The 24,886-nt window shown below is 41.6% G+C and overlaps 2 protein-coding genes across 9 annotated transcripts in view; one reads left to right on the top strand and one right to left on the bottom strand.

The window, feature by feature from the left end:
• The window catches only part of dnai4 (dynein axonemal intermediate chain 4), a 110,396-nt gene extending 101,050 nt beyond the window's left edge, over positions 1-9,346 (bottom strand). For 3 of the 5 annotated variants that reach the window (XM_073063158.1, XM_073063157.1, XM_073063159.1), the window contains exon 1: positions 8,992-9,346. In XM_073063158.1, coding sequence (XP_072919259.1) covers positions 8,992-9,017 — 26 coding nt within the window. In that variant the 5' untranslated portion in view covers positions 9,018-9,346. The remainder of the gene's footprint in view (positions 1-8,991) is intronic. The other 2 variants (XM_073063155.1, XM_073063156.1) reach the window with 2 other exon arrangements.
• An 81-nt stretch (positions 9,347-9,427) lies between these two features.
• The window catches only part of mier1b (mesoderm induction early response 1b, transcriptional regulator), a 49,445-nt gene continuing 33,986 nt past the window's right edge, over positions 9,428-24,886 (top strand). For all 4 annotated transcript variants that reach the window (XR_012101051.1, XM_073063154.1, XM_073063153.1 and 1 more), the window contains exons 1-4: positions 9,428-9,481; positions 10,202-10,226; positions 10,585-10,730; positions 21,569-21,784. Coding sequence is in view for 3 of the 4 variants with exons in the window: in XM_073063154.1 (XP_072919255.1) it covers positions 9,473-9,481; positions 10,202-10,226; positions 10,585-10,730; positions 21,569-21,784 (396 nt within the window). In the remaining variant the exon portion in view is untranslated. The remainder of the gene's footprint in view (positions 9,482-10,201; positions 10,227-10,584; positions 10,731-21,568; positions 21,785-24,886) is intronic.

Below are 24,886 nucleotides of genomic sequence, written 5' to 3'. Positions count from 1 at the left end.
GGGAAATTCCCAAGTTCAATCCAGTGACAGACCACTTCCGAGTGCGCTCTCCACCGTGCCGGGTTGATGTGGAGGATCAAAAACCCAAAACCCAATAATTAAACCACTGCGTTGCTCAGTAATAATCGTAGCTTTCATCGGGGCAGGGCCTTTCACATGCTCCATTAAAATTGTTCCCATCATTGACTGACTGTAGCCTAAAGCTTTTCCAATGACTGATGGCATTTCACCTCTTTCCGATCACTTTATTACTTCCACCTTATTTTCAATCACAATCGTGATTATTTTCGTGAACAGAGACACCACGGATTCAGAGCTATGCCGGGTCGTAATGCCCACCGCTCTGAACATGTTAAATAAAGTCCAGGGTTCCGCTGGGTCGTAAAGACCACCGCACTAATTCAGGTTAAATAAGGGGCTTGAGCATCCGTGATTTTTGGTATCCGCGGGGGGTCTCGGAACCAATCCCTCGCAGATAACGAGGGCCAACTGTACTTTTTCTCTCCCTTCTTTCCTAAATCCCAACATTATATTTGTAATGTTTCAATCTAATGGCATTGTTCTAGAATCTAGGGATTTTTTGCAGATCATCACCAAAGCATCAATTATCTCTGCAGTTATTATCTTTAGCATATATCTGAGATGCAAGGCACAGTACATTGATAATTCATGGACAGTCATGATCTTTTCTTATTCTGAAAAAAATAACTGAATCCTTTTTGAACCATAGACCAACCAATATTCAAAAGACTATAACAAATAAAGGAGTACAGGATTTTGAATACTACTTATGTGGCAGCATTTATTTGTATGTCAACAATGTGTTATGTGCAGACTGTGGTAGTAGACCAAAGCAGAGTTTTCAGTAGTAGAGTACTACGATACAAGTCAATTTAGCACAGTCATGGCAGTATTACTTTCACAGGATGTTCCAGCAAGTTTCTCTGAATGCTAGGAATCTGGCCAGGTCCATGTGCCCTGTAATTTTTTCACTTTCTCTTTTACATTGCACTGAGCCTTGGCTATCATAGTAAACAAAGTTGAGTGCTGGGTTCCCATCTGCAGCTAAACTCCTCACGTTTAGTATTACCTGACATGTAATCCTGGACAAAATTCACAATTCATGAAATTGAACCTATTGCTGGTCCAGTGAAATAGCAAGTTTCTTATTTTGTGTAAAGGACCAGTGTAGAGTGACATCATCCATTAAGCAATTGAGAGCATCGACTCCTAGAAACTGGGAACTGTATTTTCCCTTGAGAATGATCACAGAGAACCAATTCTTTCCTCACTACATCTGCACCATAGAAATAGTACCAAGCCACTGTGATATTCTTCTGCAATCTGCTGCATGGAGCTTTGAAAACCAGCGGGCCTCTAGGGAAACTCCTTCAAGCGGACAGAGCAATTTCAGTGAGACACACTCTGCTTAATACTTCTTGCTATAGGTGTGTTTATGGTGATCCCAATAGATGCATTACACACTTGAAACTACTGTGCAGTCATCAGAAGCAGAACAGATGTGTTCTGCCTCATAATAGATAAGAGGGAAGTCGCTCATTTCTATAAATTCTAAACTGAAGAGTGTTCAGCCACATTTCAATTTTTGAAAAACACAATTTGCCTAGAAGCTGTGATTCCTAAGAGATTTGTGATGTTTTGTAGGCAGAGCTGAACCACTCTGCCAGTAGAGATCAAGGTCACAATTTCCTGAGCATGAATCAGCTACCACCACTTGGAATGTTATGTATCGCAGTTTATAGTCTGATGATCCCTGTAAACAAGGTTTCAGGTGCACAACTTGCTGATTGCAGGCTATTTTATTCAACAAGACAAACAGGAAAGCTAATTTCAAAGTGCTGTAATGATTTGGGCCCTGTGGTAGTGTAGTGGTTAGCGCAATGCTATTACAGCTCGGTGCATTGTAGGTCAACTCCAAAGTCATCTATAAGGACTCTGGATGTCCAATCCATGGAATGCATGGGTTTTCTCTGAGTGCTCCAGTTTCTTCCAACAGTCCAAAGACATACCAGTTAGTAAGTTAACTGGTCATTTTAACCTGTCCCGTGATTAGGCTAGGATTAAGTCAGTGGTTGATGGGTGGTGCGGCTTAAAGGTCCAGAAAGGCCTAACCCACCGTGTCTTTCAATCAAATCAATAAATAGCTAAATTGTTATGATTGTGTGTGCAATATCTGATCTGATCTGAATTGCACAAATTACAGAGAAAGACTTAGATGGTTGGAGTGCAAGATGGAAGTAACAGAAATGTCCATCATAGTGTTATTTGTGGGACATGGGTGTGGATGTAGCCCAAGTATGCACTACTACTACTTCTACAACATCGACTCAGGACTAGGGGGCCGGCGTCAGGCATGATGACGGACTCGCCACTCCTCCCTCTCCCTCATCAGTGTGCTTAGTTCATCTACATTAGCCGCGCCACTATCTTTATAGGAGCGTGTTGACCATAGTCTTGGGAGAGCGCCCAGGGTCCATCCTCACATGCAATGACTGGGCTGGCAAGTAGCTCAGGGTGGCGTAGACAGTGCCCCACTAGTTGCAGTCTTCTCACCTCGATTTTAGTAGTGAACATCAGTAGGTCGTCTTAGAGCTCAACGTTCATCATGTGCTGTTGGCAACTCATGTCAAGAGCTATCTGGAGCATTCATGTATAGCAACCATTTTGTGACTTTCGCTTGGCCTTGGTGAGTGTCCACGTCTCGCATCCGTACGTGGAAATGGACTATGACTGCTATGAAGATCCTCTTTTTGAGCCCTCTGGTCAGGTTCAACCTCCAGATTTCCTTCATTTTGTTCATAGCCCTCCATGCCAACGCCTTCAGTATCATTATGTCCTTCTCGGAAATCATCATTCTTGACCCAAGGTACTTGAAGTCTAAGACTTTCTCAATGGTATCATTCTTTACGGTCTTGAGAGTACCTTCATCACAGTTGAATGCCATGTACTCTGTCTTTTTAGCATTTAGGTGAAGTCTAACTTTATTGCACTCAATTTCCACTTTTGTCAGTAGCTGCTGTGCTTCCTCCATCTGGTCAGAGAGCAGGACTATGTCATCTGCAAGATCAAGATCTGTGAGCGTATCCGGTCTAACCCTTTTGGTTCATCCTGGTTTTATGGTAAAACCAAGCTTGTCATGATCTTTGGTAGCTTGACATAGAGCGTAATCAAGGGCACTTATAAAGATGTAGGGTGCCAGTGTCTCCTTTTAGCACACAAGCTAGGAGCTCGAACACTGCTGTTTCTCCGTCTGGTGATACAACTTTCACCATGGTCTTGGTATAGCTGGACTCCTGTTTTCAGTAGATGTTCTGGCACTCCGTAAGCTTTCAGGATCTTCAGCATTTTACCTCAGTGAATGGAGTCAAAAGCTTTGCAAAAATTGATGAAAATAAGCACGGCTGATAGGTTGTTCTTCTTGACTTCCTCGATGATTCTACGGAGAGCAAGCATTTGCATTACTGTTGTGCACTTCTGCCAAAAACCATTCTGATTGAATCTTAGCTCAGGGTTAATGGTGGTGCAAATCCTGTTCAAGATCATCTGATTGTATAGCTTTGCTAAGATGCAGGTCAAGCTGATACCGCAGCAGTTATCTGTCTTTGTGAGGGACAGGGATAGTGTTTGAGAGTGACCACTGTTCTGGTTTGTTGCCTTTCATCAGTGCCATATTACATATGTCCAGCAAGATGCCATCCAGGTCGCAGTTCTTCCGGACATCTGGTGGTATCATATCTGGTCCAGCGCTCCTGCCCTGTTTGAGTGCCTTCTTCAGTTCCTCAATGGTGAATGGGCCGTCATCGATGTCAACTTGCGTTAGTATCGTGGGTATGTCCTCTTCTTCTTCTGTGATCGTTGGAGGGCTTCCCAGCGGGTTTTTGAAGTGGGTAAACCATGTCTGGACACGGTCCTCTGCTGTTTTACTACTTACTTGACCAGATGGGGACTTCTTCCGTCTGCTGATCTGATTGACTAGGCGCCATGCTTCTCCATGCTGCTTGTCTTCATTAGCAGCCTCTACCCCTCTAATCCTCTCAGCTAGTTCCTTTTCCTTCAGTCGTATGCAAGTACATGTTTTTGAACCATCTGAATTGTTAGAGAAATCTGAGGCACTGAAGAATGCTAAGAGCAAAAACTATATTATTACAACTTTTCATTAGTATCTGTCATTTGAGCTCAGAGCTGTGACAATTGTGCATCTTTCTTTCATACCTTCATTGTGAGGTGAAACTTTACATGTCAAAGTGCTAATACTGACAAATCTAGCATGGTAACAAAATTTCTTCCTGCACTGTTGTCACACAGAGCCAAACATTCCAGTTAGCAATTTTTTTTTTTTTTAAACTGTTACTACTGACACCTCTTCTCTGAAGACTTTCTTACCACCCAAATATTTTTATGGATACTTTCATGCCTTTTTCTCTCACACTCATTCACAAGGATATTAAAAACTGCAAGGTGTTTTTTCCTCTGCACCACCTCCTTTGCATCCATTTAAAATATTACAATAGTACATATAAATCCAGTACTGCAGCAGTGAAGAAGCATTCTTTTAGCGGTGAACACTGATGCCATTTAGCACAGAAATGAGTTAACAAATGTCTCGTTTTGAGCTACAAAATCAATAATAGCATTTTTTTTTAAACGTACATATTTTAAGATTGATGGGATTGAATATCATGTTCAATGTGCATCAGTCTTGGTTCATCAGCAGGACTTTGGGAACGATCTAGGTAAATCCCTCTCTTGAAGGATGCTGCGTAGTAATGGGCTCTGAGAAGGACAACAAAGAATGAAAATGTTTGAGGCTACCTACTGTATCTTTGAGAGGTAGTTAACACATTTAACATGTTCTTTCCAGCTGAAATTCCCATTTGCTTGGTGCCCCATATTTAAATGTGAAAGAATGGTGATTAGCCCAATATTTTTTTTTTAAATACTACACAGGCATACTGCACCGGTGCATCTTCCAACTCGCACCAGTTAACAAACTTATTTCTGTCCATCTCCACTCTGCTGCCTGCGCGATTCCACAGCCCCTGACAATCCAATCCGGGACGAGCACCCAACATCAAACTCGCCCCAAGAAAAAACAGCTTCCATCTTCAGCATCTTCTCCACTAGCCTGCGTTTCCACTCCGGCGACACTGGAGAATCCCCGAAGTTAAAGGCTTCAACGGTCAGCTCCCTTCGATGCTCCAATCCCCCCCCCCCCCATTAGGGGTCCTTACTGGTGTGCTAGACATTACCGTCACTGGGAACAGATGCGCTAGCGGCATTCCCCTCTTAAAGGTGATTTCTCTTGCCATAGCGTTCCTGACACTTATGGCTATACGCCTTGCATGTACCACCCCTGGTCTCTGCACTTCGGGCCTCACCAGCACCCCCACTGGAAATCGTGTCTCCCCTTCAAGATCCTCTCGGTGCATCCAGTGTTTCGAGCGGTATTCGAAGAAGGGGTTGCCCCCCCCAAGGGCTGGACCCGGAGTGTAAACGAGGGACGGTGTGGTGTACGCAGGCAAGGCCCAAAGGTGATTTGACCAGGGGAGGTAGCACTCGTGATGGGGACCCCCAGATTCCCCGGAGTGCCGACGGGCAAAGCCCTGTTAGTAGACACCCCAGACGTTCCAAGAGAGATCCCGGACGAGCCCCCACAAATGTAACACTTACCCAACAGGCTGGTATATGTCTAGGAGAAAAGGAGATCCAGCCACTCACCAACCCCACCTCCCATACACGCAGGTGCTGTGAGAATCAAGTTTATGCCGCGCGTACCACACAATATCAAAGTCACACCAGATACCGTTACAGAATACACTTTAAAGATTTTACTAAAACTAAAAGAGTACTATGCAATACAGTATATATGAAGGAAAAGAAAATAAAGCAAAAGGCGCCAACTTATCAAAGTTCAGTCAGTTTAGTGCACATCGTTGGAGCTCAACCATCGAACCATTCGACCCCTCGTCGCTTGCCTCCAACCTCCATGTCCTCACACTAGGGACCACCCCTGGTGGTCGACCGAGCAGTGCAGCGCACGTCCACCTTCCTCAGCGTCTCCTTCCCGCCTCCCCTCAAAAGACCGCGAAACCCCCCAAGCTCCCAGCCCCACAAGACAAAATAACATTCCCCATTGGTTAACAAATGAATACAATCCCCATATCAGCAAGTCCAAAGCTAAACAACTGCGAGAAAAAAACACTTATCAGACATAAAAGCATTCCTACTCTAGCAAACCAAAGAAGCCATTTTGATTACATACATAGTACATTGTACATAAGAATACTAGCACACCATAGGTGATTAGGAATTCAGTTTGTTATTTTCAAAAGATCATGGATGCAGCTTTTGTGTAGCAGCCAAACCAAACAAAACCACAACAACTGCCACTGCTGGTGATCATACAGATTTGTTAAAATTGCGTGACATACACTCACTCTAGTAACAATTGCTCCGAAGGAATGTATTTGATCCTTTATTAGCAATTAGCAAACATACAATCTCAAAATTATGAAATTTAAGCATACCTAAGTGTAAGCTAAGCGCAATTGAGCATTATTGAGTGGTCAACAAAAGATATAACATCTGCCGGTCCCCAGCTACTACAAACTGTCCAGAGCAAAGCACAAATCTATGACTTATTCCTTTCGCTTTTACCACACACCCATGCCTGTGACTAGTTACCGTAATAATCATACAACACAGATTACAATGCAGATGGAGAATAGATACATGCTGCTACCTTTGAGCCCCCTAATTATTATACTAGGATAATTACAATTACATACTACCAAGACACAGGAAATGTGAAATCTCAACATTTATACAATGGCTTCTTTTGGTAAGCAGACGATCCTGATCTTCTTCTTACAAACCATGTTGCTCCCTTGACTGCATTCAGAAAAAACTGTCTTGAATTGCTGCTGCCAAAGCTCATTCAAGAGCAAATCTGAAGTCCCATTAACAGTACAGTCAGTACAGTCTCTTCCACCACCACGGTCTCCTTTCAATGACCAAACCAGCATTGTTCTGATTGCATAGGGTCCATCATGGCGAATCACTTGCAATGGCTCCAATGCCTTAGGCACATTCACCCTTATCAGCAGCACAATTTCTAGCAAAAATCAATATGCTTCAGATGAGATGTCCCTGTTGAGGAAAATTCCCTTTGTAGACCTGTCTATATGTTAGGTAGTTCACAATACTTTTCACTACCTAAGCCCCACTTCCAGTCCTGAAATGATGTACAGTAGCTACTCACAACATTCTCATGACCTATCATGCGTAAGAGAATGGGTGTTCCTTTTCCTGTCAGGTTGAGCTTGGAGTGAGGCTCACAGTGCAGAACACCTCCTTGATCTCAGAAAGGATAAATAATCAGTGTCTTGTTACTTTTCTTAGACTTCACCTGAACTGGAATTACAGGAAGCTTACAGTCAAGATCACCAGCCCCTGTAAGGCCATTAGATACAAGGCAGGACTCACTACTGTGTTTGCTTCAATCACGGCTTGTTTCAAATTTGCACCCTCTTTATCAGTTCTGGGCTCAGTTTTAGCTTCACTTACCACAGTAGTGGCAAAGCTGCTTCCTTTAGCTTGAGAATGATTTTGAGATCCAGTTTTGTCCACTCCTTTACATACTGCCAGCGATGTAGCTTTGTATTTTTTTCTCCAAACATTGGGTGTGTAGCAATCTTTACTTGCCTTTCAATAAAATCAGCAATATCAGTGCCATTGGATATGGCATAGGTTCAGAGTGGCTCCTTGGTGAAGGCTGAGAGTGAACACCTTGAACTACCCCTTAGGGTTCAAACTCATGGCTCACAGACACATGCTCCTCAAATGTATCCACACTAACATCGATTATCCCACCGCTGACCAATCAACCGAAAGAAAGTCTTTTCATCCGTTAAACAATCCTTCAATAAATCTCTAAACCTCCTTTCTCTGTGGAATTCATTCTATACAACTTGAGATTTCATTGTCCCACTTGATACCTCCAATTACTTACAGTAGGCATTGGTTGCTGAGACACTTAAACGTAGCAAGAATCAAATCAGATGGAACTGGCAATCTATGGAGATACACATGTAGTCACCGCTCACTCATGAATCTTCTGTCTTCATTATGCTGCCACCTCAGCCTCAATAGGAAATACTTGCTCAAATTCTCATGATAATGGAGGGAGTGCTGTTGCAGAGGGTTGAGGTAGGGATGGGGAGGCAGAATAAACTGCACCCATCAAACAGCTGACACAAAGCTTTCAGGTTGAATGAATTATCCAGCTGTCAAAATCTTTGAAAAAAGCATTTTTATATGACTATATCAACTTTACAAGAAATAATGTATGTTTTCAGGCTGTTTCTTTTTACTTCCTCAGTCCCTTCTCACTGAAAAATATTTCTACTTTTTCTTCCCAAAATATTCAGCATCACGGATTACAGCATTAAATTGTTCGCTACCAACTCTCCAATCGCCTAATATTGCCAGTCCAAAATGGTTTATAATTCATTTCAATATCTTCCAAATTATTTCAACGTTATCAACACTCTTCAGGATTATGCTTTCTTTACCAGAAACGTATACAAAGCCATCACAAAAATATCAAGGGGTGGACAGATTGGTTCCTTCAATTTCACATTCAGGGGCTGGACACGTGTACTTATCTGTAATGGCTCTTTGGATGCTGAGACAATGGTCAACAGAAAGATAAATGAAAAGCCGCTTGAACTTAATATCTTTGCTACTATGAACACTGAGCGAATGTTCCAAACGTAATTTTCGTAAGACAGGTCTAAATATATATAACGGGTAGGACCTATCCCAGCTTCCCAGAAACCTCAGTAAGTTGAAATGAGGATCTGGGAATGAGTGCATACACTAAAGATCATAGGACCGCCCACTGCCTTTACCCACCAGCCATTTTTTACCAGGCAGACAAAATGTGCCACAAGATTCAACAGAACTCACGATACTGTGGCAGCAACTTTCTTCATTCCCGTCCTCCTGTGATTTGCAACAGGATTTTGAACGAAGTGGACAGACCTGCAGCCTCACCGCACTCGAACCAGCTTCGCCGTTTCCAAGCGACGGTATGGTTGTCAGGGGGCGGGTGATACCACTTCCATAGTTACCGGGACCCACCCGCTGTCCCCGCCCACACCTGTAAGAAAGTTCAACTTGATTGGCCGACATTCAAATCGTGCCAGTTAACTCCAAATGCAGTTGTACGCCCATATTTTGCAAACGCTTTCAACCAGCTGACTAGAGAATGTATTGCCAAACGGTCAGGAAGAGTCAAGCGTACACGGGGGATATCCCTTAACACTAACACACCAAGTTCCTCCCGCATCCAATCAGCGACTCCATGACGTCACGCCGAGGGTGAGAGCGGGATGGGTAGCACATCCGGGTCACGTAATAACCTCACTCTCCGACCCGAAAGTAGAAAATGGCGGAGGTAAGGCGGACCCGTCAATATACTTGGCTGTTCTGGGAGAATTCAAAAGTTAATCTTAAAATCTTATGCTTAATATTTATTGACAAACTTAAGTATCACGAGTCTGAATTCAAATCACGTTATATTTTATGAAGAAAAAAACAATTGTAAAGACCAATCGTTCAAATGATAAACTTTGCGTTTTTCTTAAGGTTAAATAATATTAAGTTGAAGAAATATCACTGGGCGCCGTGCTGGAGCTTGGCTTCGCGGCGCGCTTTCCCCCCCAATATTGAAGTTCCGTTCGTATCCGCTAGGCCTTAATAAGGGGTTTTCCTCTCTCATGGAATTCGTCACTTTTTTTAAAAAAAGTAAAAAACTGCGTCTTCCCTGAAATATTTTCAAATAAAGTACTTGAGTTACTGCACTTATCACATTTATTTCGGAATTTCTGTATATTATTTTACTTTGGCCCAGGCTCGGTCCAAAAGTCCGCCAGTAGCGGCTTGCCATTAAAGAAACTTTCACCGCAACCCACCCAGTCAGTCGGCTAACTTTTCCTCTTTGTATATGTATTATTGCCTCTAAACATTACTTGCTTTGTGATTCTTTAAAAAAGTAATATCCGCGTTACCTATTACTCTTAAAATACCATTTAAGACTTTCGATATCGAGTTCTTGTTTTTTTTAATGACTCAGTGAATTTATTTTGAATCTTCTTAATTTTATTTTAATTCACAGCCTTCCATGGGAAGCTCAAGCCCAGGTAGAGTAAATGTAAAACATTCCTTAAGGTCTATGTTTATGAAAAGCTTTCAGTTGCATTTTGATATTATGCAGAAATACTGACTTTCTGATCAGTGATTAAATCAGACGATTGGGTGTGCATTCAAATCTAGATAAGTTTCAAAAACAGCTTGCTTTAAACATATAATCAAATAGATTTTGATGGAAAATTGCTGTTATTTGGATTGTAAAATCAATGTCAAAATACAAAGATCGTGAAGATTTTTAAATATTTAAGCAGAATCTAGTGCTTAAAATTATCTTTAATTATGTTGAGAGGTAAAAACCATTACATTGTATGCTTTCCATCTATCATCCAACAAAAATGCCTTCTACAGGGGGTTCAGCAGGCTCAGAGGACCATGATTTTGACCCATCTGTTGATATGTTGGTGCATGATTTTGATGATGAGAGAACACTTGAGGAGGAGGAAATGATGGAAGGTGACAACAATTTCAGCTCGGAAATTGAAGATCTTGAAAGAGTAAGTAATTTTAGATTAGTTATGGGTTTGTGCTGTAATATTGAGAAGTAGAGTGATTTCCTTACCACGATTTTTGCATTTATGAACAATTATTTATTAAATGTTATGAAGTTGCTCTTAATTTATCTAATTTTAAATAAAATTCATTTAACCAGCTTTGGTGATAGATCATGGTACTGTGGGCTGGAAAAGTATTTTACTGTGTAACAACTCTTTTTATAAAAAAAAACAGATCCCAGTGCTTTCCCTGCAGAAGACCACTGGTCACTGACCTCAGGTCAGAATAATGCCTTTTCATAACTACTGTTTGTCTTCTGTGGCTAAGCTAATCTGGAATTTGGTTGCATAGACCATATTTAAAAATCTAGAGATTAAGTACAGAATATATGAAATATAACAGGAGATTGATGAAAAACTATTTTGTTATTTAATAGTGTATGTGGAATTTCAGTAGAACAATATGACCAGACCATTCAGCCCAACTGTAGTAACTTACAATGCAGGATACCACCATTAGACCTGTTGTACTGGTCAAGAAAACTACAGGATACTTTCATGGATTCTGTTTTTAAATATATATATATAGGGAAATATTTCAAAGTATGTGTGTTCTGTTTGTAGACTTGAAATCGATCTGGTCTTGGAGTATAGGTAACATAGCAGTCAGTTTTTGCACAGTGTTAGAAACAATGAGTTAATTTGTCCTCTACAAGTTATTTGAAGAATAAATATTGTTGTGGAACTTCAAAGAACTTGCAGTCTACCTTTGAATGATGTCATAGAATCATTCATAGTGAAAAGTTGTTTTGGCTTACTGTAGAGTTCAATAAACAGACTTGGAATCTTTGAGGCAGCACTACTTCCATATTTGTCATGCATTAGCTCAAAGTCTAAAAAAATTATTTGCATTTGTTTGACCAGAAGAGTATATATTTATGGACCTGATATGTGTGCTCTGACTGTGGTTAATTGTTTCAGCATCTTAGTTCCTTATTGTGAGAGATAAACCTGACAAAATGTGATATAAATAAAACAGGATCTTTGTGTGTAGTGCCACAAATCTACTTCTACAGGTGTGCTAGTTAATTCCTTAGTGTACCAACAAAAGACTCAAAATATATTTTTGTAAAAGTGTGCATGCGGTTTACAACCCTGAGATTTATCTTCCCACAGACAGCCACAATAACAGAAACACACAAGGTAACAAGTTAAAAGAAATAATTGAACAACCCACACGCAAGAAAAAGAACAAATTATGTAAACAGCAAAAGTGAGCGGAATATTAAACATCAAACTGCAAATAGTCTAGAAATATTCACTTCAGTTCAGTTCAATTTAATGCTGTGTCATTCGTTGACTACAGACCACAGAACCCGTCCACCCCAATCAAAATTGAGCGATATAGCAATAAAAAAGGAGTGACCAGAAACAGATAAAACGTGAGCTGCAGAGTCCTCTAAAAACAGCTCCAATCCACAAACCATGCTGATGCAACCTTGCCCAAGACCCAAGACTCTTGCATCTTCTGACAGCAGAGAAGGAGACCAATCAAATACAGGCAGACGGCGATGAGCAGTCACTCACCTTCCACTCTCGTCCTCATTGATCTCAGTCTTATGTGGCACTTTAGTCAGAGACATATTTTGTTGGTATTACTTTGGGATCAGTCGTGGGAGCCAGAATAACCTTGCACATTGTAACTTTGTCAAGTAATGGTTTCAACCTCATAGCAATTATGTCAAGCAATCAGTGAGTTTGCTGTGTTAATCTAATATAAAAAGTATTCCAGGTAATGAGTTAATAGTGCTAAATGTGCTTTCTACTAATAACCATTGAGGTGTATGGTCACATAGATCATAGACCTATGGATTTGAAGGGTAGTATGAAAAAGATTGGAGTGGATCAGGTGCCATTTAGGGAGGGAGAGCCATTATTCACCCCAACAATTATGTGAACATTCAAGTAGAAAGGGAAATTGAATGAAACAGCATAGAACATGCCCTTCAGCCCACTATATATATGTACCAACCAAAGTGCCTACCTGAACTATCTTGTTAGGCCAATATACTTAGAACCCTTTTCTATCGATGAACCTCTGCAAGTGTCTTATAAATGTTGTAAGTGTACCCATCTCTGCCACTTCCTTTGGGAGTTTGTGCTTTCCACCATTCTCGGACCAGAGAGGCAAACTTTTACTTCACACACAGTCATAGAATGCTGCAGCACAGATAGAGGTCCATCTAGCCTGTGCCAAGCTATTAATCTGCCTAGTCCCATCAACCTACACCTGGACCATAGTCCACCATACCCTTCTCATCCATGTACCTATCCAAATTTCTCTTAAGTTCTGAAATCAAACCTGCATCCACTTCCTCTGGCAACTCATTCCACACTCTCACCATCTTCTGAGAGAAGAAGTTTCCCCCTTATGTTCTCTTTAACCCATGACTTCTAAGTTCCAGTCTTACCCAACCTTGTTTGCATTTACCTTATCTAAGCCCCTCATAATTTTGTATACCTCTGACAAATCTTCCCTCATTCTCCTACTCTCTAGGGAATAAAATCCTAATCTATTCAAACTTGCCCTATAACTTAGTCCTCAAGTCTTGGCAGCATCCTTGTAATTTTTTTTCTGCATGCTTTCAAGCTTATTTATATCTTTCTTGTAGGTTGGAGACCAAAACTGCGCACAGTTCTCCAAGTTAGTCTCGTCAAACCTTTCCCCATTCATCTTAAACATCCTCTTTAATTTTAGCCATCCCTATACTGAGGAGAAGACTATACCCATCTACCTCATCAATTCCTCTCATAATTTTATTAACATCTATAAAGTTATCCCTTAGTGCTTTTTTTGCTCCAGACAAAACAAACTGTCTATCCAGTGTCTTTGTAACTCAAGCCCTCCATCCCAGCAACATTCTTGTGAACCCTTTCTGCATCCATTCTAGCTGAATTGCTGTCTTCCTATGACACAGCAACTACAACTGCACTTAATGCTTCTAAGTGAGAGTCTCACCGATGTCTTGTACAGTTGTAATGTTAGTCCCCACCTTGTACTCCAAATGACCTGACCAATGAAGATGACTGCCATACAACTTCAGCTTGTCAGGTCCAGATTACTGAGAATTTGTGATGTCAAAACAAAAAATTGTCTGACATTGCCAAGATATTCAAAACTCATACCTGGCAGTTTTATCCAATACAAAAAAAATGCAAGATCATAATTAGCAAATCCGTTGTTTGCTAATCTCAGCAAAATGTCATTGTGGTAGTAGGTAATAAAAGATGTTTGTTTACTAATTGCTACTAGTCGAACCACGAGTTATAATCCCCGGGGGAATGGACAGGTGGAGAGGGAGAATGCCACAGGTCTGCCTTCCTGATTGAGGGTAGCGGCAAGCGCGAAATCGGAGGTGTCACTCTCTACTTGGAAGGGAATGGTCTCGTCCACCACATGCATCGTTGCTTTGGCAATGTCCCCTTTAATGCAGCTGAAGGCCGCACAGGCTTCAGCAGAGAGGGGAAAAGTGGTAGACTTGACCAGGGGGCGGGCCTTGTCTGCGTAATGGGGGACCCATTGGGCGTAATAGGGAAAAAAAACCCAGGCACCGCACAGCTCGACCAGCTGTATGCCCTTCATGCACATTTTTGCCATCCGGGGGTCACCTGATTTTACCATTTCGTTAAAGCCCGGAACCTGCCGTACTCCTTGGAGGACATCAGGATGATGACCAGGGACTGCCAGATCTGCGCTGAGTGCAAACCGCACTTCTACCGTCCTGACACTGCGCAGCTTGTCAAGGCAACCCGCCCTTTTGAGCGACTGAGTGTTGACTTTAAGGGCCCCCTTCCCTCCACCGACCGCAATGTCTATTTTCTCAGTATTATTGACGAGTACTCGCGATTCCCCTTTGCCATTCCCTGCCCCGACACTACTACCACGTCCGTCATAAAAGCCCTGCGCCAGCTCTTCACTCTGTTCGGATATCCCTGCTATATCCACAGTGATAGAGGGTCCTCCTTTATGAGTGACGAGTTGCGCCGGTTCCTGCTAGCTAGGGGCATTGCTACTAGTCGAACCACGAGTTATAATCCCCGGGGGAATGGACAGGTGGAGAGGGAGAATGCCACAGTGTGGAAGGCCACACTTTTAGCCCTTACGTCAAAAGGGTTGCCGGTCTCCTGATGGCAGGAGGTCCTCCCTGAGGCACTCCACTCTATCCGCTCCCTGTTGTGTACGTCCACCAATGCCACACCTCACGAACGCCTATTCTCTTTTCCCAGGAAGTCTGTCACTGGGACCACCCTACCAGTTTGGCTGACGTCCCCGGGACCAGTGCTGCTACGTAAACATGTGAGGAGTAATAAATACTCCCCGCTGGTCGAGAGGGTTCACCTCCTGCATGCTAACCCCCAGTATGCCTACGTGGTCTTGCCTGATGGGCGGGAGGACACGGTCTCTGTCCGCGACCTGGCGCCCGCCGGAGCAGCAGACCACTACCCTGTACACTCCACGGTAACTATGAACCCTGTACCCGAGGTGACACCGCGCACACCGTGCCCCACCCAGACTCCTCATGTACCGGGCATCTCGTACGCGTCTATTCCGGGGGCCTCGCACACACGTGAGGGATCCCTGACACCTCCAGTTGGGCCAGAACCAGCACAATCTCCGTCTCCGGTGCAATCACCACCTCCGGCACCTGTGCAATTGCAGCCGGAGCTATGTAGATCGCAGCAAAAGATTCGACCACCTGATAGACTTAACCTGTAAATATACTTGTAAGAAACTTCGCCACCTGGGGACTCTTTTAAAACAAAGGGAGGGTGAATGTGGTGAACTACATATACCTGTCTGGACTGCTCCTGTGGCTCCTCCCACAGACCCCTGTATAAAGGCGACTGAGGCCTGTTGCCCAGCCTCATTCCCCAGGATGTAGTGTTGTTCATTCTTCCAGTCAATAAAATTGATGCACCATCAATAACTCACTCTGAGACGTAGGAAGCGAGGTATCAGCTTTTATTGACTGGAAGAATGAATAACACTACATCCTGGGGAATGAGGCTGGGCAACAGGCCTCAGTCGCCTTTATACAGGGGTCTGTGGGAGGAGCCACAGGAGCAGTCAGCAGGGGTCTGTGGAAGGAGTCACAGGAGCAGTCCAGACAGGTATATGTAGTTCACCACACTAATGTAAGGAATTTGTTTTATATTAAAAGTTCTCCATTATTTTGCACCTTGTGGAGCAATTTATTAATTAAAATATACAGCATTTATAAAGCTAAATGACTAATGTGGGAGGAAGTAGGAACTAAAAAGACAAAAATGTGGATCTGAGATTAAAAAGAAAATGCTGGATACACTCAGCAGGTCAGATGGTATCTGGAAAGACAGTTAATGTGAGTTCATTGAACTTTGGATTTTTTTTAAACAAACTGTGTTTAAACTGGAGAGGGATGGAGAGGAGAAAGAGAATACCTGTGACAGGAGACCAAGATGGTTGATGCAGATCAGCATTAATTCAGATGTATTGAAGCTTTGTTTGTGGCAGCCAGTCTGGTGGAACTGTAGGATTAGAGTTTCAGGTGAATGACTTTATATGGTGGCAGGGACTGGTGTAGTGGACTCTGGTTTCTCTCCGCATGATGCCTGGCCCGGTGAACATTTTTCTTTTATTTCAGATTACCTACACCTGCAGTTTTATTTTTCTTTTCAATCCCATTCCTGTTCTGATACAAATCAAACTTTCTCTGCCAATGCTGCATCATTTGTTGTTGCTGTAATTTCTGCATTTCAACTGATATTTACTTTGTACATTTATTTGAGGTATTTACATAACCAAATCCACCTGTAAGCTGAAATTCTATACATCATCACTGACTTCAGCTTTCTGGACAAATTGTGGGAGCAGTCTGCCTGTAGTTGTCTGTCACATTTACAAAGTCAAGTTGGACAGGACAATCCCAGTGATGTTGTGGGGGTGGAACTAGACTCTCTGACGGTGGTGTCTGAAAAGAGGATGCTGTCTAAGTTGCATGCCACCTTGGACAATGACTCCCATCCACTCCATAATGTACTGGTTAGGCACAGGAGTACATTCAGCCAGAGACTCATTCCACTGAGATGTAACACTGAGTGTCATAGGAAGTCATACCTACCTGTGGCCATCAAACTTTACAACTCCTCCCTTGGAGTGTCAGACACCCTGAGCCAGTAGGCTGGTCCTGGACTTATTTCCACTGGGCATGATTAACTTATTACTATTTAATTATTTATGGTTTTATATTGCTATATTTCTTCACTTTTCTTGGTTGGTGCGGCTGTAACGAAACCCAATTTCCTTCAGGATCAATGAAGTATGTCTGTCTGTCTGAACTTGTAGCCCTGGCTTGGCAGTCCTACAATAAATACATCTGGTGCTGTTGACTAGACAATTTCTGGAGGAAGTTGAAGGTTATTTTGTGGGTATTAAATATACTAGAAAGTTGAGTACAAATAGTAGTCTCTTTAACAAACTGCTTCCTCACATTGCCATGATATGTTGAAGATTGCATGACTGTTTTAATGTATGGATTAGGATTGTTTTATCAAGTAGAAGTATGGCATGGAAAAACAGGCCCTTCAGCCAACCGTTAAGCACATATATTCATACAAATCATACCCTATTCCAAATTACTGTTTGCACATTCCTACCAACTTGCCTTATCATTCACCTACACGCAAAGGGCTGTTTACAATGTCCAGTATACCTTCTAATCCCTATGTTGTTGGAATGTCAGCAGAAAATGGAGCACCCAGACAAAACCCAAGTGATATAGGGAAAACATACAAACTCCTTAGAGACAACCCTGGAGGTTAGGGTTGGACCTGAGTCATTAGAGCTATGAACTAGTAGTTAAATAGCTGTGCCACATACACCTCTTTCTTGGCTACCATTACACCTTCCTCAAAGAGAAGATCATAGAAATATGCTTGTTGTTGGATGTCAGCATTATGGGTACTTGTTATGGGCGTACGGCATGAAACTTTTTCTGTGGTTCATCTCTCAATACCTGCAAAACTGCTACTTTTATTGGTTATCCTTCTATTTTGCCAGATAATAATTAGTTTTAAAAATCTACTTTATCCTCGTCTAGTCAACACCAGTCTTTATCATTGTTTGCTCTTGGTCTCCACATGTTTGTAGATAGCCCCTTTCTTATTTCCATCACTCCCATTTTATCTGGAAGTTTAAACGTGCCTGTTTTATAAATTTTCCCAGTTCTCAAAAATGGCACTTGACACGTTAACTCTTTCTGCACAGATGCTGCCTGACTGATAGATAAGACGTAGGCACAGAATTAAGCCATTCAGTTCATTGAGTCTGCTCTGCCATTCCATCATGACTGATCCCAGATCCCACTCAACCCCATTCACCATATCTTTTGATGCTCAAACCAATCAGGAAACTATATACCCACCGACTTGGCCTCCACTGCAGTCTGTGGCAGAGCATTCTACAAATTCTTTACTCTCTGGCTAAAAATAATTCCTCCTTACCTCTATTCCAGAAGATTGCCCTGCAATTTTGAGGCTGTGCCCTCTAGTTCTGGATACCCACCACCACAGGAAATGTCTTAGAAAGACAGATACTTTATTGATCCTAAAGGAAATTACAGTGACACAGTAGCATTGCAAGTACACAGATATACAAATGTTAGGGGAGAAGTAAGAAAGAATAAAAAAAAGTTGCCTTAAACAGTCTAACGGGAGTGGGTCATCACTTCCCTGGCTATAGATTGAGAGCTTGATGGCTGAGGATAGGAATTACTTCGTATGACACTCTTTGAAGCAGTGCAGTTGTCTTTGTCTATTGCTAAAAGTGCTCCTCTGTTCAGCCAAGGTGGTATGCAGAGGCTGAGAAACGTTGTCCAGATTTGCTAGGACTTTCCATGGGGAAATTGGTTTTACCCCAGCCTCCAGATGTGTCCAGTTTGACTCCTATAACAGAGCCAGCCTTTCAAATCTGCTGAGTATTCAAGTCTTTTCTACTTTTTTTTTCAGATAACAGGTATGTTTAAGTTGAACAAAAATAAATTTTTTGCATCTTAAGACATGAGTATGGTAAAGTTTTAAATGGGGTAGTACAGCAAAGTGTTTTAATGATGACAGTATGAATTGATCTAGCTACATTTTTCATTTGAAAATCAAACTGGATTTTTGATCTGGTCATCTTTTGTATCCCAATACAAGTCAATTTTGTCCTGAGTACAGTACTTCTGATGTTATTAATGAAAAGCTTTTAATTCTAGCATGAATACATATTAGCAGCGTTGTGCTTCGAGGCCCAATAACATTAGGTGATTATTTTACCTTTTGCAGTATAATAGTTCATTATAATGTGGGCTTCCAGCATGTGAAGTTAAGCTACAGTAAGTCAATAAATGCCTGTGTTTTATTACATCTGAAAAGAATCCTTAATTATCTCCTACAATTGCTGGGGATATTGTTTCTTGTAATAGTAAGCTGTAACATTTAATTGCCTGGTAATGCTTCCTGTATTATACACATAACTGTTGATACCAAAAATATATGTTCATTTCTGAGATCTATAAGTCTTTGGTATATTTCAGAGTGATGAATACTCAGAAACCTTTAATTTTTGTAAATGCATTCAATGGAATAGATGAGTTTAGTGAAACTTTTCTTCATGAAAGGAAAGATTTTGTGAGACCGAGCAGAAGGAAAGAAAGTGGACTAACCAGATTTGTACTGCATGAAGTTGGCATGGATTTGATGTGTCAAATAACGCAGTATAAATGTTGTGTGATCCAATGAAATCCATTAATATTGTAATTGCCTCTCATCATGGGGAACAAATCTGAACCTTGCCATTGTCATGACCCAGTTGTCCGTGACAATAATCCAATTTGAGCTTGTCCAGAGCAGTTACTTGGGAATGCTTTCTTACTTTCACTTTTTGATTTATTGAAACTCTTCATAAAGGGTGATGACTGAAGAGCAATAGTGTGTTGGTGCCAAAGTTGCACCTGATTTGCTTTGCGAAGTTACTGTATTTGGGATCCTTACCTGGCAAGGTGACTGTTATATGTTCAGCTGATTTTAGTATCTAAGGTTGTATCTTCATTGATGACTAAATCATCACTGATCACCTAACGGGCTTTGAGCAGAAGCAAATCCAATGATGAGTTTTGTGTCAAAGCTACCAACTCAACATGATCCTTCTGTTTCTCTGTACTTCATGATATCTTACAATTTATAGTGTATTCCTTTACCTTTGTTCTTCCCAAGAGCGTCACTTCATAATTCTCTGGATTGAATTCCATTTGACACTTTTGGGTCCAACTAACCAGTCCATTGATGATGTATTCCTATAGTGTAGAAGTTTGTCGCTATTAACTGAAGAATATTTCCCATAGTCCAGGAGTACTAATACCGATGATAATACTTCCTCACAAATCCATGACTGAACTCACCAGTCTCTGGCACTAGCAATGCAATATAAATCATTTTGTGCTTTAACTTCTCAAGACTTTTCAATGTCTTTGAAAATTCAGCTTCAGACAGTACTAAGTTGCTTTGAGATCCAGGTAGATAACCAGTTTGTTTTATATGTTGAAACTTTTTTGGAAAGTAAAGTCACTTATTTTAATTAGAATTAATTCAATTTAGTTGGTTCATTGACCTGAAGCCTTATGTACAGTATGTGCTACACAGATACTGCCTAGATCTGATAAGTAGTTTCAGAACTTTGTTTTTATTTCATGTTTTCAATAGAGGTAGTCTCCGAGTTACAAACGTCCGACTTACGGACAACTCGTACTTACGAACTGAGGAAGGAGAATGCCAACTGCCATTTTAAGTCAGATCGCGACGCTGTCCGCCATTTTAAGTCATTGCCATTGACACTGTGTTGAGTGTTTAACTTTGTATTTGGCTTAAATTTTTCTTAGTAAGATACACCCTGACCCCACCCAACCCCCCACCCCCATTCCAGTCGACTGGTGGCGCAGTGAGATCAGCACCGGGCTGGAGAACGTAGGTTCCCGAGTTTGATTTAGTGACAGGCCGCTCCCGTGCCGGGTTGATGTCGATCCAGTGACTCCCGTACCATCCGTGCTGGGTTGATGTGGAGCTCGCAACTCGACCTCGTAAAAAAAAACACTGTCACCTCCAGTTTAAATTCCCACGTGGAATATTGTGGAGGATCAAATACCCAAACCCAGCACAGCTCCCACTTGTCCCATTTAACCTGTCTCAGTGCGGTGGAGTTTAAGACGCAGGGAATTCAGTGCGGTGGTCCTTAGGACCCAGCAGATCTCGGGAGCCGGCGCAGCTCGGGACCCGCCGCCCGCAGTGTTTCTGTTCCATTGACAGGAAGCGATTGTGATTGAAAATAAAGTGGAAATAATAAAGCGTTTGGAAAGAGGTGAAACGCCATCAGTCATTGGAAAAGCATTAGGCTACAGTGGTCAACGATCGAAACAATTTTAAAGGATAATGGATAAAGTGAGAATAACGGAGCATGTGAAACACCCTGCCCCGATGAAAGCTACAATTATTACTGAGCAACACAGAGGTTTAATTATTGGAATACGTATGTTTAAGTGTTTTATATGCATAGAAAGGTAAAATATATGCTATATACTAAGACAAACGTTTGACTAACTGACGCTAAATAATACTGGATGTACTTGTTCTGACTTACGTACAAATCCGACTTAAGGACGGACTCAGGAACAGAACTAATACGTAACCCGGGGACTACCTGTACTCAGTTTTTTTTATTTTCAGTTCCTTTAACTGATCATCTCTTTCTTGTCTTATTTTAACTTCAGGAAGGGGAAATGCCAATTCAAGATTTATTGGCTTTGTATGGTTATGGAAAGACTATACCATTCCCTGGTGAAGATGATGAAGATGATGAGGACGATGAGGAGGATGATGATGAAGCAGAGGATGACGATGATGGCGATGAAGGAGATAATGAAGAAAATAGTGGAAGTAGTGAAGTTCCGGAGACAGAGGATTTACCTGACATAAATATAAATCAGGTTAGTTTAAGTTAGTGGCATAAAGTTTGACGTATAGGAGCTTCATCAGAGCAAACTATGTATGGAGGTTTTTATGGGCTTATGGTTTGATGATGTTGGGATTTCAATTAAATGTAATATGATAAGGAAATTTTTATGCTATATTTAGCTTAACTGTGAACCATTCTAGATTTTATTTTTGTTCTCTGGAAGATTGCTTGTCCCTTAAGAATTCTAAATTTTCTTTTCTGATTTGCTTTCTGAGCGGTTGTTATTGTGCGTCGTCCTTTGCAAACTCTCCATTATCTTACCAGCTTGAATTGAATCAGAGGGTACTTTTATCTGAGGATTGGGCCTCTGACCCATGTTACACATCTAAGCTCCATTTCCATCAGATCAATTTAGTCACTTAAATTATTAAAATTTGCAGCAAAATATTTTTAATACTTCAGTTCACGCCGATGAACCTATGTTTTGTACATCTGCCAAACTGCCTTTTCAAAGTATACTATTTCATCCCATTTAACATCTTACAACAAAAATCACATTTCATTGTCAACTACCTTGCCTTGTTCATTTACTGTTCCTCTATTTCTTGCTCTCTTTTGCTTTTTAAATTTCCTTTGCCCTTTTATTTGTATCATTCTCCCCATCTCTTCATTCTTTGTATTCCCTTTTTAGTCGCTACCCTTTCACAGCACCTAATCCTGGATTCTGTAACTTTCCCAGTACCTGACCATTTAGCTGCCTTTTCTTCCCTATAACTTATACCATGTACCTTCCCACATGGTTGTCTTTCATAATGCCTGTCATTTAAAATGTTCATCGTTGCCATCTTTCATCTGTCTGTCCTTTCTAGCATGTCCAATCTGTAATTTGCTCTGTTGAATTTGTTCCAATCTCCTCTTTTAGGACTACAACTTGATTCAGGTTCCTTCAGTTCTGTATCTATGCTGATTAGTTACAATGATGGAAGATTAGGGGCTGCAGATGCTGGAATATGGAGCAACAGATCTAATCAGGTTGAAACCCTGCATCATTGACAGTTTTTCTCCTCCATCCCCTTCCCATTGCTGAAGTTCCTCTAACAGATTATTTGTTGCTCCACTGAATAACTATACACTTCTCCTCTACTCCATTCTGTTATTTCTTGAAATTTTCTCTGAACAGCAAAGTGAGAGCTTAGAGCAAACATTAGAAAATGACAGACACAAACAGTAAAAAATCTCCTTTGTTTAATGACAAGGTTCTTTTCCATATTGCATCTTCCACAAGATCATTTTCTGTGAAGCTGCTCTTGCATGAGTCTGTATTTGCATTTGTCCTAGCAGATTCCACCAAATAATCCTCTTTATACTTCCTTAGAGTTCAAAGTTTTAAGGTAAATTTATTATAGAAGTACATATATGTCACCATATACAACCCCGCGATTCATTTTCTTGCAATCAGTTACAGTAACTACAAGAAACTAAATAGAATCACACCAAACATGGCAGACAAACAACCAATGTGCAGGAAAAACACAGCAAGCTGTGCAAAAGACAACAAACTGCAAATGCAAAAAGAAATAATAATAAACAATTAAGCCATAAATATTGAGAACATAGAAAATAGGTGCAGGAGTAGGCCATTTGGCCCTTCGAGCCTGCACCGCCATTCAGTATGATCATGGCTGATCATCCAACTCAGAACCCTGTACCTGCTTTCTCTCCATACCCCTGATCCCTTTAGCCACAAGAGCCATATCTAACTTGAGATGAAGAGTCCTTGAAAGTGAGTCCATAGGTTGTGAGAACAGTTCAGTGTTGGGGCGAGTGAAGTTATCCTCTTCAGTTCAAGAGCCGATGGTTGAGGGGTAATAACTGTTCCTGAAACTGATAATGTGGGTCTTGAGACTTCTATACGTTCTTCCTGATGGCAGCAGCAAGAGGAGAGCATAGCCTGGATGGTGGGGGGGGTCCTTGATGGATGCTACTTTCCTACAACAGCACTCTTTGGAGATGTGCTCAGTGGTGGGGAGGGTTTTACCCATGATGGACTGGGCTGTATCCACTGTGTCCTAGACCCAGGACAGATCCCTAGGACATAACAGCGAGGAATTTAACGTTGCTAACCCTCTCCAACTCTGACCCCTGCAATGAGGACAGGCTCATGGACCTCCAGTTTCCAAAGTCAATAGTTAGCTTCTTGGTCTTGCTAACATTGAGCGAGAGGTTGTTGTCATGGCACCACACAGCCAGATTTTCCATCCTTCTCTGATATGGTGATACCTCACCAATGATACTTGTGGCATCAGCAAACTTAAATGTGACATTGGAGCTGTGCTTAGCCTTACATTCATAAGGATAAAGCGAGCAGAGTGGGGAACTAAGCACGTAGCCTTGTGGTGCACCTGTGCTGAAGAAGATTTTGGAGGAGATGTTGCCAATCCGAACTGACTGGGGTCTGCAAGTGAGGAAATCGAAGATCCAGTTGCATAGAGAGGTATTGAGTTCAAGGAATTGGAGCTTATTAGTTTTGAGGGGGTGATAATATTGGATGCCGAGGTATGTTCAATGAAGAGCTTCCTGACGTATGTACCTTCGTTATTCAGTTGTTTGAGAATTGAGTAAAGGGCCAATGTAAAGATAACTGCTGTTGACCTGTTGTGACAATAGGGAAATTGGAATGGATCTAAGTCACTTTTCAGGCAGGAGTTGATCTGATTCGTCACTAACCTCTCAAAGCACTTCATCACATTTGGTACTAGAGGATAATCATTAAGGAGGTTACCACGTTCTTCTTGGGCGCCAGTATAATTGAAGCCTGCTTGAAACAGCTGAGTACTTCAGACTGCTGAAAGCTATAGTGCTGTGAATATACACCCATTGGTGAGGGATTTCTGAGTTTATAGCCTTCTCGGTTAGTCCTGAGGAAGGGTCTCGGCCCGAAACGTCGACAGCGCTTCTCCCTATAGATGCTGCCTGGCCTGCTGTGTTCTACCAGCATTTGGTGTGTGTTGTTGTCTGAATTTATAAACTTGTTTTTGTGAGGGGAATGGCAATCTATTCGAAAACAGGATTAAAATAAGATTGGGATGAAATTCTGAAATATGGGTACTTATTTGCTTCCTACATTTGTTCA

This window comes from Hemitrygon akajei, chromosome 12 (genome assembly GCF_048418815.1).
Source record: "Hemitrygon akajei chromosome 12, sHemAka1.3, whole genome shotgun sequence".
Taxonomy (NCBI): domain Eukaryota; kingdom Metazoa; phylum Chordata; class Chondrichthyes; order Myliobatiformes; family Dasyatidae; genus Hemitrygon; species Hemitrygon akajei.
The sequence above is the reverse complement of the archived record's forward strand: the minus strand, read 5'-3'. Positions and strand labels throughout refer to the sequence as shown.